Source organism: Callospermophilus lateralis, unplaced genomic scaffold (assembly GCF_048772815.1).
Source record: "Callospermophilus lateralis isolate mCalLat2 unplaced genomic scaffold, mCalLat2.hap1 Scaffold_63, whole genome shotgun sequence".
In the NCBI taxonomy this organism is placed as follows: domain Eukaryota; kingdom Metazoa; phylum Chordata; class Mammalia; order Rodentia; family Sciuridae; genus Callospermophilus; species Callospermophilus lateralis.
Window position 1 is genome coordinate 11,959,641 of NW_027514713.1, and position 14,315 is coordinate 11,973,955.

The 14,315-nt window shown below is 52.1% G+C and overlaps 1 protein-coding gene across 7 annotated transcripts; it reads right to left on the bottom strand.

The window, feature by feature from the left end:
* Window positions 1-3,041: 3,041 nt before the first annotated feature.
* Window positions 3,042-14,000, bottom strand: LOC143389454 (phosphatidylinositol 4,5-bisphosphate 3-kinase catalytic subunit delta isoform-like). 7 transcript variants are annotated; one of them, XM_076842505.1, is made up of 22 exons: window positions 13,857-14,000; window positions 12,081-12,309; window positions 11,751-11,983; window positions 11,168-11,329; window positions 10,865-11,014; window positions 10,395-10,484; window positions 9,094-9,315; window positions 8,357-8,453; window positions 8,138-8,268; window positions 7,734-7,784; window positions 7,494-7,661; window positions 7,286-7,407; window positions 6,947-7,090; window positions 6,702-6,801; window positions 6,406-6,584; window positions 6,161-6,273; window positions 5,919-5,997; window positions 5,275-5,442; window positions 4,594-4,717; window positions 4,277-4,422; window positions 3,799-3,931; window positions 3,042-3,179 (listed from the first exon to the last, which is right to left on the bottom strand). In XM_076842505.1, exons 1-22 carry the CDS (start codon window positions 13,998-14,000, stop codon window positions 3,042-3,044), a joined length of 3,123 nt encoding a protein of 1,040 aa, XP_076698620.1. The 7 variants fall into 7 exon arrangements, with proteins under 7 accessions (XP_076698620.1, XP_076698621.1, XP_076698619.1 ...); XM_076842506.1 differs by having other exon boundaries at window positions 10,865-10,927; window positions 11,168-11,347; XM_076842504.1 differs by having other exon boundaries at window positions 7,494-7,658; window positions 11,168-11,347.
* Between the last annotated feature and the right edge of the window lie 315 nt (window positions 14,001-14,315).

Below are 14,315 nucleotides of genomic sequence, written 5' to 3' on the forward strand. Positions count from 1 at the left end.
GTCTTTATTTATTTTTTCCAAACTAGTGCTTTTACAAGTGATAGAATGGGGTTAATATGTAGATGATCAACGGACTTTTTAATGCTTTGTAAATACATTGTAATTCTCTGTGTCCTTTGTGCTAGTGTACTCAGGACTAGGATGCGAGGTGCATTGACCCTGCTTCTGTTTCCTCTCCCTCTGGAAACTATGAGGGGAGGCCTACTCACTTTGTTCTAGGCATGAGGGTATGTAGGATTTGGTGTGCTGTTTGGGACCAGAGTAGTGGTTTGTGTTTGAAGTCTGGAAATGGGTCTTTGTCTTTGGGGTTCTGCACACTTCTAGCGTCATGTTTGGGATGGGAGCCGTGGGGTGCCTGCCTTCTCATGCACTCCTCTCAGGACCAGAAGCTTCCTTTTCTGTCACCCAGGCTTTGTGTTCCTGTACTGAGGCTTCATAAATGTACATTTTCCTGCTGGTGAAGTTCTCTGCGGTTCATTAAAACTGAAAGTTGTCATGCAGATCACTTGACCACTTGGTTTTGGAGATAGCAGTGGTTTTCTGAGGGATTTGCCCTCATAAATAGAGGAAGGCAGAGGGCTACAATGTTCCAAAACAGTCTGCATCTACCCCAAACCAGCCCCTGTGGGTTGCTCCTGTAGAATTCCCCTGCATTGGGGTCAGATCCTCAATCCAGTAGCCAGGAGTCCTGCTGCTCTGATCAATGGGAAGGTCAAGGAGAGAAAAAAGTTGGAGATAAAGCCACAAAGAACTTTGCTCTTCATGTACATGTCAGATGCTAGACTGTGAACCTGGGGGTCATACTGCACACTGCCCCTGTGTCCTCACTGCCAGTCTTAAGGATGGCTGTGCTGTTGTGTGGCTGCCCATCCACATGTAGTCTGTGGAGATGCTGTCTAGACAGTGGTAGAAGCTGACAGAGAGGGAGTTCCTCATATGGTCTGTAGTGCCTTGGTGTTCCTGCCCAGATGCATGTATTGATGCTAGGTGGGAATGTGTGTACACTACAGTAAAGTTCTGGTTCTAACTCCAGCTGGAGTGATGCCTGTTTACTGCCTTGTTTAAACTTTGTTTTCCCTTGATTTATTTTTGAGCCAAGAACATAAGACCATAGAAAGGCTTTAATTTCTTTCCACGTGCCTTTCTGTCTTTTGACAAAAGACTGCAGACTCAACCCACATCAGTGATCTTTAACTTGCAACATGAAATGATTGAAAACAGATAGAAGCTGTTTTGGGCAACACACTATATACCCAGAAATTGCTGAGGGTGTGCAAGGTCTGTAGCCCACTCCTTGAAGCATAACACATTGACATGTGTGTGGTTTTTCATATTGTAAAGGAGGTTTTTCATATTGTAAAGGAGGAAGGTGGCCTGATTAAATTCAGCATTTATTTGGGAACAAAAGTGTCATCTCTGGCTACTGCAGATGAGACAGGTGCTCTGGTGCCACAAAAGCTATTGAAAATGGAGAGAGCTGGCATCTGGAATTCCTTTTAAGCTGTGCACCTCTACTGCTAAGGGCCAGAGTCTGCTGGCTCTGCTGAGTCTTGGGAGACACCTGAGAGATCAGCAGTGAGCCCAGCAGGTCCTGAGTGAGCAAACTGTGCATCAGGATTACCAGGGGCTTCTTCATATTTTTTTTGTTTACACTGCTAGAGATCAAACCCAGGGCCTCATGCATACTCAGCACATGCTCTATGACTGGGCTCTGGCCCAAGCCCACTGTGGGTTTCTAAAAGCCCAAGTACTGGATGCTTCACTACAGTGGGCTTCAGAAAGCTGAAAGAGGCACAGGAACCTGCAGTACGGACAGTTTCTCTTGTCGAGCCCTTTGGGATTACTGAGATTAAGCTTGGACTATCTCAGAGCAAATACCCTCAGAGAGAAAGACCCCGCCTGATATGGTCCAAGATTATTCCCAGGTGGTTCCTCAAAGGTGAGCCCTAGGGGGACATCAAGCCCCATCCCTCCCTTTAACCTGCCAGAACAGGCAGCCTATTCACACATGACCACACAGACCCCCTCTGACCTTTCACCCTGACCAGAAGGAGCTCTGCCAAGCTCATTTTTTTAATACTATACATAGGGAAGGCATGCTCCTCTGTAGCTGTAGAGGTTCAGTAAATAGAGTGGTATTATTTTCTTACCTGAAGACGAAAGAGGTGAGGGCATCCTCTACCTGAGAGTCACTTTAGCAGTGAAGAGCAAGCATCCCTGTGTCTAGGGGGTACTCTGGCTTTTTTGGGAGCTACCCAGGACTTGGTCAATGGAGAACACACAGGGTGGGCCACACAGGTGGCACAACGTGATCTGGGGATCAAGGTGTCCTAAGTGGACAGGAGGCCAAATAACTGTTAGGTGGGGAGCCTGGAAACTAGGCTTCCCCAAGAGGAGGTCAGTCTTTGCTGGGCAAGATCCACCAGCTGGAAGACCTGGAATGCCCATCCTAAGACAAGAGCAAGGTACAACCTCAAGGTGCCCAACTCACAGTGCTTGGACACAGTGCAGCACCCATCCTCTGTTCGAGGATGCATTTGCATTTATGGTGTTTGGTTCTTCTTGTTATTTTTTACTTGTAGATGGACAAATACTTTAATTTTTAATTTATTTTTATGTGGTGCTGAATATTGAAACCAGTGCCTCACACATGCAAGGCAAGCACTCTACTACTGAGCTTACAACCCCAGCCATGGCTGTTTGGTTCTTTATTAGAGTTTTTTTTTTTTTAATATTACAGCGGAATATATTACGATTCTTGTTCCACAAATAGAACAAAATTTTTCATATCTCTTGTTGTATACAGAGTATATTTACACCAATTTGTGTCTTCGTACATCTACTTTGGATAACAATGTCCATCACATTCCCCCATTATCTTGAAACATTTCCTTTCTGCCTAAATAACTAGTGTAAACAAAAGGCAATTGTGTTGTTCTTTCCCATGAGTAGCAGTTCAGGTGTGAGGCCCCAACTAAGACAACCAAGGGTAGCTGTCCTCAGAACAGGTTTGCCAGCCTGTGGCCACTCAGAGGTGGCCACTATTGCCGGTTGTCTTTGGTCAGGTTGTGGGCCAGCCAGTTCACTTTGGTCTTCCAGCTCTCCCTCAGGGCTTCATTGAACTTCCCCTGGAAGTGCTTCAGCCCCTCCTCCTCCGTCTTCCCCAGTGCCAGAGTGTCCTGGGACAGAATCATCACAACTGCATCAACATTCAGGGGTCCTGACCCTGCTGCATCTGCAATCCCTTCTGCCTCCCTGTACTGTTACCCCCTCGGGTTGTTCAAATTCCTTCCTAAAAGAACTGCAAGCAGATGGTCAGGCGGCCTCGCCTTAGCTGAGAGAAGGGCAGGAGAAACTTTAGGGAATACACCCCCTCCCACTCTGCCTCTCACCAACTGAAAAGACAGGAATGGAAAGTGTCTTGCAAACCTACAAGGAACTTTATCTCATGCATGAAAGACACTGAGGACACATGGGATGACCAAAAAAGATCACAGTTCACCTGCAACAGGGCGGGACTAGGCCCAGGGAGTACACCACTCTGGCCACTTCCCACCATACTGCACTGCTGGGCCTGGGATGGCATGAGGGCCCCCACCTGTGAGGTGAATCTCCTAGGTCCCTGAGCTGTTCAGACAAGATGCACTCTGACCAGGATGAGCTCTGCCAAGCTCATTTTTTATACTATATATAGGGGAGGCAGACTCCTCCACAGCTGAAGAGGTTTAGGCAAGCCTTCCTTGGGAAGTATGTGGTAGACCATGGGCTCCAGTCTGGTGTGGCCCTGTGCTGGCATACCTTCAAATACTGGATGTCTTTGGAGGAGCTGAGCTCAGGCAAGCCTGCTGCCCGCATCAGAGCAAATAGTTGGAGGAAGAGGAGCCCATGGTGCCGCAGAATGCTATAGGCCTGTTCACAGTACCCTCGAAACCTGCAGAGGAGGAGGAAATAGCTAAAGACCTGGGTCCTCCCAGCCACCCCAGCCCCAAACCAGCAGGGGTTCTGCATCCAACCAGCATCTGCCCCTGAGTGTCTGCCCCTGGTCATATTATGGGTGTACCCAGATCCTCTAACCAATGCCCCTGTCTGGGCCTGCCTCCTACACCTCCCATGGACCTCCTGTTTGCACTGCCCAACAGTGTACTCTGGGGTTGGGGTGAACCTGCAGAGATGGCAGCACCCCCAGGGTGGAGGCAGGAGTTAGGCTGAGGGCTATGTCCCCATCCCTGCCCCTGTCTGGAAACTGTCCCCTCCCTGGGGCCGTGGGTACCCTCACCTTTCAAACTTCTCATTATTACTAGCCTTTCCCTGCTGAATCACGTGGACAAAGTCATGGGTGAGGATGAATGGGACTCGCTCACGGTTGATTCCAAACTTGGTCTTGAAATTCCCCAGAAAGTGGCCAAAGTCAATATGAAATAGCTGAGGGGAGGGAAGGGCAGCTACTGAATAGACTTCACAAAGAGAGGTTCTGGTTATAGGAAGTCAGCAGGACTTGGGGCACTCTTCTGCGGGCTGTGGGCAGGGCAGAGAGGCCACTGGGCCAGGCATGTAGGACATGCTCACTGGGCAGCTGCACACAGTGCCCCTTACCTGCCCATTCTCACGGATCATGATGTTATCACTGTGCCGGTCACCGATGCCCAGCACATATGTGGCCACACAGTAGCCAGCACAGGAGAGGGTGAACTCCTCAATGGCTCGATCCAGGGCTTCTCTGGGTGGGGAAGATTGAAAACCAGGGCTCCTTATATTTTCCCTACTCTTGAACCTAACCTTTTATTAATCAACAAGGAGGGAATTATTCTGAGCATAGCTCACCATGCCCAGCTTGAAATTGCCCCCTTCTTCCACACAATACCATGCAGAGAAGCCAAGGTCTATGTGTTAGATGAAGAGAGGCTGCATAAAGAGGCACAACTGACAGCCAAATCCCTAGGTGTGTGACTGGGCCCTTGGTAGATGCTCTGGGCTCAGGCAATATCACAGATGCTAGCCAAAGCACCAGCTATTTCAAACCACAGCAGAAACACTCAGCAGAACCCACTCAAGCTACATATTTCTGACTAAACATGGTGGTGGTTTTAACACACAAAGAGTTAAGTAGCATAACACAGCCATGAAAAATGGACACACAGGAACAGTGACATCTCTGTCCTGCCCCAAATCAGATGTGGGACAGTGCTCAGCTGAGCCAAGCAGCCATGGAAACTGTCACAGGCCTTCCCTCACCTTTCACTCTATCGAGCCTCTCCCAGGAATAAGAAAACCTACCCAGGGTTCTTGGACTTGAGCCAGTTGAGCAGGGCATCCTTGTTGAAGGCAGCCATGGCAGCCAGGTTGCTCTGGTTCAGCTGAATGTTGGCAATGGTGTCCGAGTGTTGCACCACCTCAATGATGCCCATGCAGTCACCAGTGGGAAGGCAGCCATAGGGGGTCATCCTAGCACATGAGAGGGGGCACAGGGAGACACTATGGTTAAGTACATTCTCTGGGGATACTGGTCCTGGATCCCCCAGGAAATTGAGGCGCCCAACAAAATCACAGGGGACACTGCTCAAGTTCCTGAGGATGCCAGAAGGGATATGGGGCCCTGGGGAAGGTGCCTCAGAGACACACAACTGGCACCCAAAATGCAGAGCACACCTTGGCTGGCCTCATGTTTGCTCTGAAGAGAATGAGTCAGCAGGCTTGGAAGAAGGTGGTACTGCTCCCCAAGGGGTAGGAAACCAGGAAATAGGAGCAAGCCCTAGGAATGGCCTTACCCAAACCCCTCCAGCTGCCCTAACCCTTTTGTGAGAACAGCCCCTCTCACAGTCAACATGGAGGTGTCAGTTTGGACCAGGAACTCCTCCAGAGGCACTGGCTCTGAGGCCAGATAGAGATCCAAACACACAGGTGATGGACAGAGGCCCCACCTTAGGTCCAAGCCCTCCTGCTTCCACAGGGCATCCATGAGCTGGATCATCTGCAGAGTCAGCATGTCCTGGCGGAGGTCTGGAAGGGCAAGAGTTTCTAGTGGGTTATACACCCATGCAAGGTTCAGAGTATCTGAGCTCTGTCTTCTCAGGGAACCCCCCTGGGGCCCTACCACAGAGCAGTATTGGCCCTAGATGAGAAGGCCAAGGCCTCAGCATGTCCCCTGCCCAGACTGGCTCACCATCCCCATTCTTAAAGATGATGCCAATGCTGTCAGCACTGCCTGCCTCCTCACTGCTGTATATGATCCACAGGGGTTTCATCTTGGAGTCCATGAAGGTGCACCTTTCCACACTGCAGGCAGAGGGCAGTGTTGGCCTCGGCCATTGGGGGCTTAGGGTGGGGGAGGGGGTTTAGGGTGGAGGTTTTAGGGTGGAGGAGGGGGCTTAGGGCCTGGCTCCACGTGGGGCTAGGCCTGGGACTCACCAGATTTCTGCAAGCATTGTGCTGGGGTCCAATGGGGACTGCAAGTGTGAAAGGGCCTCTATGTAAGTATCCTGGCGCATGTACAAGTGCATTAGCTCCTTAGTTTGGGGCTTGGTGGTCTTCTGGGAGCTCACTTTCACAAAGTCGCTCAGGGCCTTCAGCTTGCTCAGTGCTTCTGCCTGGTGGGCAGAATGGAGTAGCAGCAGTGCATATGAGCCTGAGCCAGAACCAGGAGTATGACTGTGAAGGGGCCTGGAAGGGGAGCTTGCCTCAGGCACAGGCACTCTGAGCCTCACCTGTTTCATAAGCACCTTCATGTGGTGGATGCTGCCCCTGAAGTAGGCCTCCATGATGAGGCCAAAACGCAAGGCCACGGACGGCACATGCATCTCAGAGCTAGAGGGAGAAGACGGGGCTGAGAATGGCCAGGAGTGGAACATAGCCCCTCCCCAGCCCAGTAAATATGAGGTCAACAGGCCAGGAGAGCCTCATTCTCCATGGCCTTTCTAGGTTCCCAAGGAATCAGTGTGCATCCAGCTACCGAAGATGCCAGAAGAGGAAGTGGCCAATCTTTCGGTTGGCCAGAGCCCGGTCCAACAAGAATTGGGTCAGTTCGCAGTCCAGGTAGGACTTGTACTTGAGGACCTGCACCAGCTGCAGCAAGCACTGGAAAAGCTCGTCGTCCCTGTAGGTAAGGAAGGCTGGTTGAGTCTGGGGTTCTGAAACTCAGGAAAGAGGTCTCCAGCTGGCAGGTGACTGGAAAGAGGGTGAGGCCAGCCTAGGCTCATCTCCACCCAGCACCCACTTCCAGGTTGCCAGGGCAAGCTGTCTTAGTGAGGAGCTGGCAGCCCGTGGGCCTCAGTGCCCAGCTGGGACTCACGTCAGTTTCCGCAGGGACCTGATGGCAAAGGAGCCCACGTGGCAGTCGGGGAAGCTGAAGTCCAGCAACTCCAGGGCATTCAGGACAGGAAGCTCGGGCCAGGAGCACAGCAGGTAGAGCATCTGGAGGACGCTTTGCAGTCAGGTGGTGGGCGGCCCACTGCTATCTCTCTACTCCAGCTGTGCCCCTGGTGCCCCTCTCCACCCACCTGGGCCACATCCTCATGCTTGTTCCACTTGGTCACGAGCAGCAGGTGGGCCAGAGCCTCTGGGAAGTGCTCCTGCACTTCACGCCGCATCTTCCACACCAGGTCCTTCTCATGCTCATACAGCTCTCCCGACCCCCGCTGCTCCAGGATTCCCTGCAGCTGCTGCTGCTAATGGGTGCAGGTAGAGTGAGGCCTCCAGCCCAGCACCTGGCTCCATGCCCCACCAGCATCCCAGCTCACCTCCTCCTTGGTGGTAGGCCCACACTCCCCATGACGTCCCAGCTCCAGGATCTGCAACAAGTATCCCTGCTGTGAGCTCCCCAGGCCTGGGCCAGCACTGGCAGGGCTCCAGGCAGGGGGTCTGAACCTCAGCCCTACTGCACACTGCAGGGCATTCAGTAGCATCTCCAGGCTCAGCCTGCCACAGGCCACTAGCACCTCTCCCATTGGCTATGACAACAAAATGTCATCAGACATCACCAACATCCCCTGGTGGGCCACATAGCTACTGGAAGGCCTCAAATCAGCATGATGACCCAGCCCCCAGAAATGGGCAAAGCCTGGGGTGACCAGGGAACCCCCTCTGAGGAGCTCCAGGAAAGTTCCTTGGTTAGCGCTCAGCTTCCAGGAAGGGCCTCACTGACCTTCTCCAGGGCAGGGTAGTACACAGGGTGAGGGGACACCTCGGGCAGACAGATGACCAGGGTGACAGCACTCTCTGTGTTGGGATTGCTATGCACGGTACCCATGGGGTTCAGCAGGTCTCCTTTCTCATCTGAAGGCAGGGACAGATGTAGTTGTAGGGGAACCAATTCTGGATCCCTCACCCTCCAGGAGTCTCTCCCTGCTGGGCCTAGTTCCACCTGGGACAGAGGGCCACATGTAGAGGCAGAGCTCCCCAGTCTTGAGCTGGTCCTTGTAGTCAAACAGCATGAGGTTGGCCCAGGCAATTGGGCAGTCCTGGAGAAGGATACTACAGATCAGAGTGAGCCTCTTCTTGTTCATATGCAGAATGGAACCAATCTCCAGGCCAACCAGGAGAGAAGACCCAGACCACATGGAAGGTCTCCAAGTTAGACCCAGGAGGAGGGGAAGGACCCGCTATCTCTTTCCTGTCAGAGTTTCAGTAATTAAACCAGCAAGATCCCTTCCTGGCTGCCTGCATCTTCACACCCAGCATCCAGAGACACTTGAGTAAGCCCACCAGACCCATAACTGGCCCAGGTCAAGGAGCAAGTCACAACCTGGGCCTAGTGATTTGGGGCCCAGCCACACACTCCCCAGGCAACCACTAACTCATCATTTCTGTCCCCCTGAGAACACTGTCCTTCCACCAAGGGAGCTGCCTCCAGGACCCCTAAGGACCAGAGGCCTGGGCTAGATATTTCAAGTCAGGCAAATCATAAGCTATCACTCAGGCAGCACAGGAAGCCAGACTAAGGAGCCAGACTAGGGCGGGCAGGGATACTAGGGTCCCCAGGCTCTCCCAGGACCCCTGTCCTCAGAGTGCCTGCCTGTGGGAGCAGGATAGCGAGAGGCCCCAGCAACAAGTTTCACTGGGCATCTGAGGCCTGGGCCTCTCCCAGTCAGCCCAACCCACCACCTTCTTGGACTTTTTCTTGCTGGAGTGTGCCTTCTTGGCCTTCTCCATCACCGCATAGAGTGCAAAGCAGAGCCGGGCCATGCGTGGCAGGTCACAGATATTGATGTCAAACTTCAGATGCTGCTTCCACATGGGCTCTGAGCACACGCTCACCTCCAAGCTGGACATCGTCTTGCACAGCAGCTCATTGCCATGGAAGAGCCCAGCCTGCACCACCAGCTGGGGAAGGGGTACAGGGCATGGGTGAGGGAGCGAAGGCCCCACCCCATCTAAAGTTCCAATCCTCTCCTTAAAGGTCCCCATTTACACAGGGGTCCAAATCTACTTCTTGCATTGAGAGTGGTCCAGCAGAGTGTAGGCTGGCAGCTTAGTGGTGGGGTGTCTTGGGGCATTGGTACCCCAGGCTGTGCTGGGGCAAGCCAGTCTCAGTACACTTGACTCTGTGGGTCAACTCAGAACCTCAGTTTCCCCATCAGGGTTCAGGAGTTCCAGGGTCCTTTCTGGTTCTAACAGCTCTGGCTACCTTCATGTCTAGCATCTTCTGAGCCCCATGTGGCTCATAAGACTGCCTTACCAGTCTCCAGTGCACCTGTTCCAGTTCCAACCTGCCAGCCCATCCACAGAGCTGCTCCCACCCAATCCTCCCTGACTCCTGCAGACACACACCCCCTTCGCAGATTGTAAAGTAATGCCAAAAAGAGAGACCCAGACAAGACATGCTATGCTTTGTGGACCCAGACAGGCATCACCTCCCAGAAGTGGGACAATAAATCCACCTCTGCAGGTGGTTCTGAGTGCAGAGGAGCCATGAAAGTGCTTTTAGAAGAGACAACAGGGCACTGTTCCCCAAGCCCATGGGGGCTCAGCTTCCATGTGCAGTGTCCCCCAGACTGTGGGCACCCCTGGGTGGGTAACTCCTGGAAGCACCTCAGCCCAGATGCAGCCAGCTTCTATGGTGCCTTACACATCTCTGACTGGGCCTCCTACTTAAATGGGCTGTGCCTGATTCCACAAGCTCCACCAAAGTCAAATACCCACAAGTTGCTTGGCCCAGGTTTCCATTAATCAGCCTCCCTGGCCTGCTGGCCTTCTCCCCTCCCCTCTTATTGTTTGGATGTGGTTCACAGCCAATCCAGGCAGAGATAATGAGTAATGTGTCCAGGTGACTTTTGTGTGACACCCTCCCACTCTTCTTTCTCTGTTTTCTCTGTTGCCCCTCCAGGCCACAGCACACCCTGTTTGTGCAAAAAAAAAAAAAAAAAAACACCTGTGCCCTCACCTGTTACCCAAGCTCCTACCTTCATCTGCTCATCAGCATTGATTTTGCTGCCCTGGATCAGCTCAATGCAGAAAGGCTGCCCCAGCGACCAAAGGGACACAGAGGAGTGCTAGAGAGGAGAGGAGCGGGGCTTAAATCCCAGCTTATTCCCCTGGATGCTGAAAGACTGGGGAGAGGGGGAGAGGGTCACAACTTTGTGGCAAGGTTCAGAAACTTGTCACCAATGCCATCTTTTACCAATCTGACACACAGGGGCCCCGGGGTCCCAGCCCCCCTGAGACCTGCAGAGAAGTAGGCAATCTGGGATTCCAGTAGCTCAAACAGGACCACCCTGGGTGTCAGCTCAAGGCCCTGACTCTCCAAAAGGACTGCACCATCCAAAGTCCCCTGGATCAACGTCTAGCCCTGGTGCTGCCCAAGAGGCACTAGGATTGGCCAAAAGGAGAGAGGAAGAGAAAGGGGGTAAGAAAGGGAAGGACACCATCTCACCTTCTTCATGGGAGTAGGGGGCCGTTTGGTGTGTGGTTTCTGGACCTGAGGGGCTGGTTTGCTCTGCTCATCCCGCATGGCAAGGATGGAGGAGGAGTGCACCATGGTCAGGTGAGGGGTCATTCCACTGTGCAGGCAGCTGCATATGTACTGAGATGAGAGTGTAAGGTTGAATTGTCAATGGGTGGTATATCCATTCCCTGGAACCAAGAGAGACCCACAGTCCGGCTCTCTCACTCCTATGCTGGCCCCTTCTAGAGTGGTAGGGATCCCAGAGTGCAGAGGGCTCCTTGCAGGCCTCACCTTGAACTGACAGAGCAGGTAGCTGCCATAGAGGTACTCATGCCGCCCATTCACCTGCAGCACATAGTCCTCAGGCTGCTCCATTGTGAGGTGCTGGTACACCTTGGCCTTCTTCTGGAGGGCACAGGCCATCAGTGCTAGGGGCACATCCTTGGTAGACACCTGGATGGTGAAGCTCTCCTGTGGGGAGGAGGGAAGGTTGGCATGCTGCTCTCAGGACCATGGGCTTCTGGGGAAAAGGGGCAAGGCCATTTGCCTGCCTTTATTGGGTATCCCCAAGTGTGAGCCCCACAAGGGCAGGGCCTGGGTCATTCACTGGAGAAAGTAACAGCAGACACCCAGGAAATACTTGTCCAGTGAACTAAGGGACCAATTTGGCCTTGGTGAGCTTACCTGGTGGGATGCTTGACGACACCCCTTGCATGCCTGCATACCTGGCAAATGCCATTTGATGCCAGTGAGAGAAGGGAAATTTGGGGGCCTGGGACACTGGAGTGTTTTATCAGTGGAAGGTTGCCATGGGCACAGCAGCCCATGTGCTGCAGCTGGGGCAGCCTCCCTAGGACATGGGCTATGGGCTCACCCTGCTGCCCTCAAATTTGACATTGACCAGCAGGTCTGGGTTGGAGATTTGAGAGGTGTTGCTGTCCCTCCAGCTCGTGGTGGAGGGCTCCAGCTGCAGGGGAAAACTGTATTGCAGCCAGGCCTCCCAGCCCAGCTGCTGCCGGCGGGCAGCCGCCTCCTCACTGAACTGGCGCATCTTAGTGCGGAAGTCATTCACTTCTGGGTCTTGCAGGCAGTCGAATTCGTGGAGGCCTATAGGGCAGGAGAAGGCTCAGTGCAGGTGCCTGTGGGACCAGGCACCCAGGTGTGCCCTACCTTGCCGAGGAGGGGGCTGATATACGAGCCCTACCTTTGCCGATGAGGAGGCTGATCTGTGAGTTGATGAGCTTCTCCATGCAGTCACCCTCGCGGGTCACCAGACGCAGCATGGGTAGGAAGGGCCGGACATCACACAGCCGCTGCTGCTCATCCTCTAGCTCCTGCTGCTCTGCTGTCTGGTTGACACAGGTGAACACATAGGCCTCGGGGTCACTGAGCATGTGGAAAAGGGGCTCATTCTGGGCTTGGTGCCACAGCATCTGGGAGGAATGGTTATGGTCAGCCTTGCTGGCCATGACAACTGCTGGGAGGTAGACAGAGGCCTCTAGTCTGGGGATTTCACTCTGCCTGAGCCACATAGAGGGCAAAGGGAGACCCCAGCATTGCTTCCTAGGACCCCTTTGGCCTTTGGGACCAACCAGCTAGTCAGCAAGCTTCCTGACCCTGTGCTCTGTGAAGGACTTGATGTGTGGAGATTGGGGACTGAGCAGTCACGCCCACCATAGACGCATTATCTAGGGCTGCTTTCACCCCACCAAGGCGATGGTGGCCTTGAGCCATGGCAGAGCTGAACCACTGTGACACATAACACGTAGCCCACAAAGCTTCATATCAATAAAAATATGAAGAAATCAAAACCACAATGAAGTGAGAGATGGGACCCCAGGGACAAGTCTCCTACTGTAGTGTTTAAACTTTAGTCACATTGTTTGAAGTTCTGTAAGCACATCAAGTGAACCATATAATGATGTTTAGAGGAACTAGAGTATGAACAAAATGTTACTGTGGTCACTCAGAAAAACAAGTCATGAAAGTTCATAATCAGAATTTAGTTAGAATGTGGTTAGAAAACAGGAAATGGCTAAGGTAGTGTCTGTGGCTGTCTTCTATGGCAGAACCACAGGCAGATCTCTTCCTTCTCATTCTTATTTTCCAAAATTTTATGGGCCATTATTATTATTGAACTCAGGGACACTCAACTACAGAGCTATACCCTCAGCCCTTTTTTGTATTTAGTGACAGGGTCTCACTTAATTGCTTCGAATCTCACTGCGTTGTTCAGGCTGGCTTTGAACTGGCAATCCTCCTGACTCAGCCACTGGAACATTTGGGGACACACACAGCTACTTTTGAAGTAGAAAATTTTAAGGAAGAATGGAAGGAAGGCAGAGAGAAATCTTCCAGGACATTAAAAAAAATCCCTCAAGTGTGGTCCATTGCTTCTATCATTTTTTCCTGTTCTCAATAATAGCTTTTAAAATTCTGAAATAAATTCTTGCCCCCAGGCAGTCCAAGGCATGACCCATTAAACCTGAATTTGTAAGTGGCATAACCCCATTGAAAGCCACAGGACAGCATCTATCAAAGCAGATGTTCATTGCTTTGACTCAGTAATTCATCCTGAAATTTATTCAATGAACCTGAGGACCCTTTCCAGGGATGATGGACACTATGTTGGCAACAGTTTTAAAGACAAATTCCTGCAAGGCCCTTATGTGGCTGGGAGCAGACTGTGGTCACTAAAGTGACAGACAGCATAATGTAAATCAAATTTTCAAAGTTCCATTCCAGCACTGGAGACTTAAGGGCAACTGAGGCTAGTAGCTGGCTCTCTGGTAACTAGGGAGGGGAACACATTGCCATGGGGTAATGTGGAATTTGGATAGTAAGTGGAGTTTAATCACACATATTATACAAGTTCTTGAAATTGTATATCTTTCAGAATTTACATCTGAGGTTCTCAAGTGTGAGGAACAATGCCTCTGTCTTTCTGAGCTCCCAGGGCTGACAGGAGACCAGGCAGTACCTGCTTGATGGTGCTGAGGTTGGCATTGCGGGACACAGGGAAGCTCAGGTAGATCCCTGTGGGCAGAAGGAAGTCAACCACCACACTCTGATTCTTCTCCTCCTCGGTCCAGAATTCCATGGGATAATCAATCCCTGGGGGCATTCTGCTTTATTATTTCTCTGTGGCCACGTGACATGTAAAGGAAGCAAAGGTAGAGAGTCCTTTGAGAATAGTGTATGGGGGCCTTGGGCAGTGTGAGGCTCAGGGCTGAGGGCTTGCAGGTGGGCACATGGTGTTCTCCTCCCACAGAGCCCCCACTGCCCAGGTAGTTGCTGCCCCTACTGCCCCAGATAACTGTCTGCACTCGGCTGTCTCTCACCCTGGTGGACACATCTGCCTCCCTCACAGCGGGCCCAGAGCCATAGACCAAATAATTTTTTTCTGGAAATTACGCATCAGGGAGACGCTATCATGGCC

Bases quoted from the DNA above. Each gene is read 5' to 3' on its own strand.
- LOC143389454 (XM_076842500.1), bottom strand. From the start codon at position 14,000: ATGCCCCCAGGGATTGATTATCCCATGGAATTCTGGACCGAGGAGGAG. The intron at 10,485-10,864 runs GTGAGATGGTGT...TCTCCTCTCTAG, and splicing joins CCCCTACTCCCATGAAGAAG to CACTCCTCTGTGTCCCTTTG. The intron at 7,662-7,733 runs GTGAGCTGGGAT...TGCACCCATTAG, and splicing joins GGCCTACCACCAAGGAGGAG to CAGCAGCAGCTGCAGGGAAT.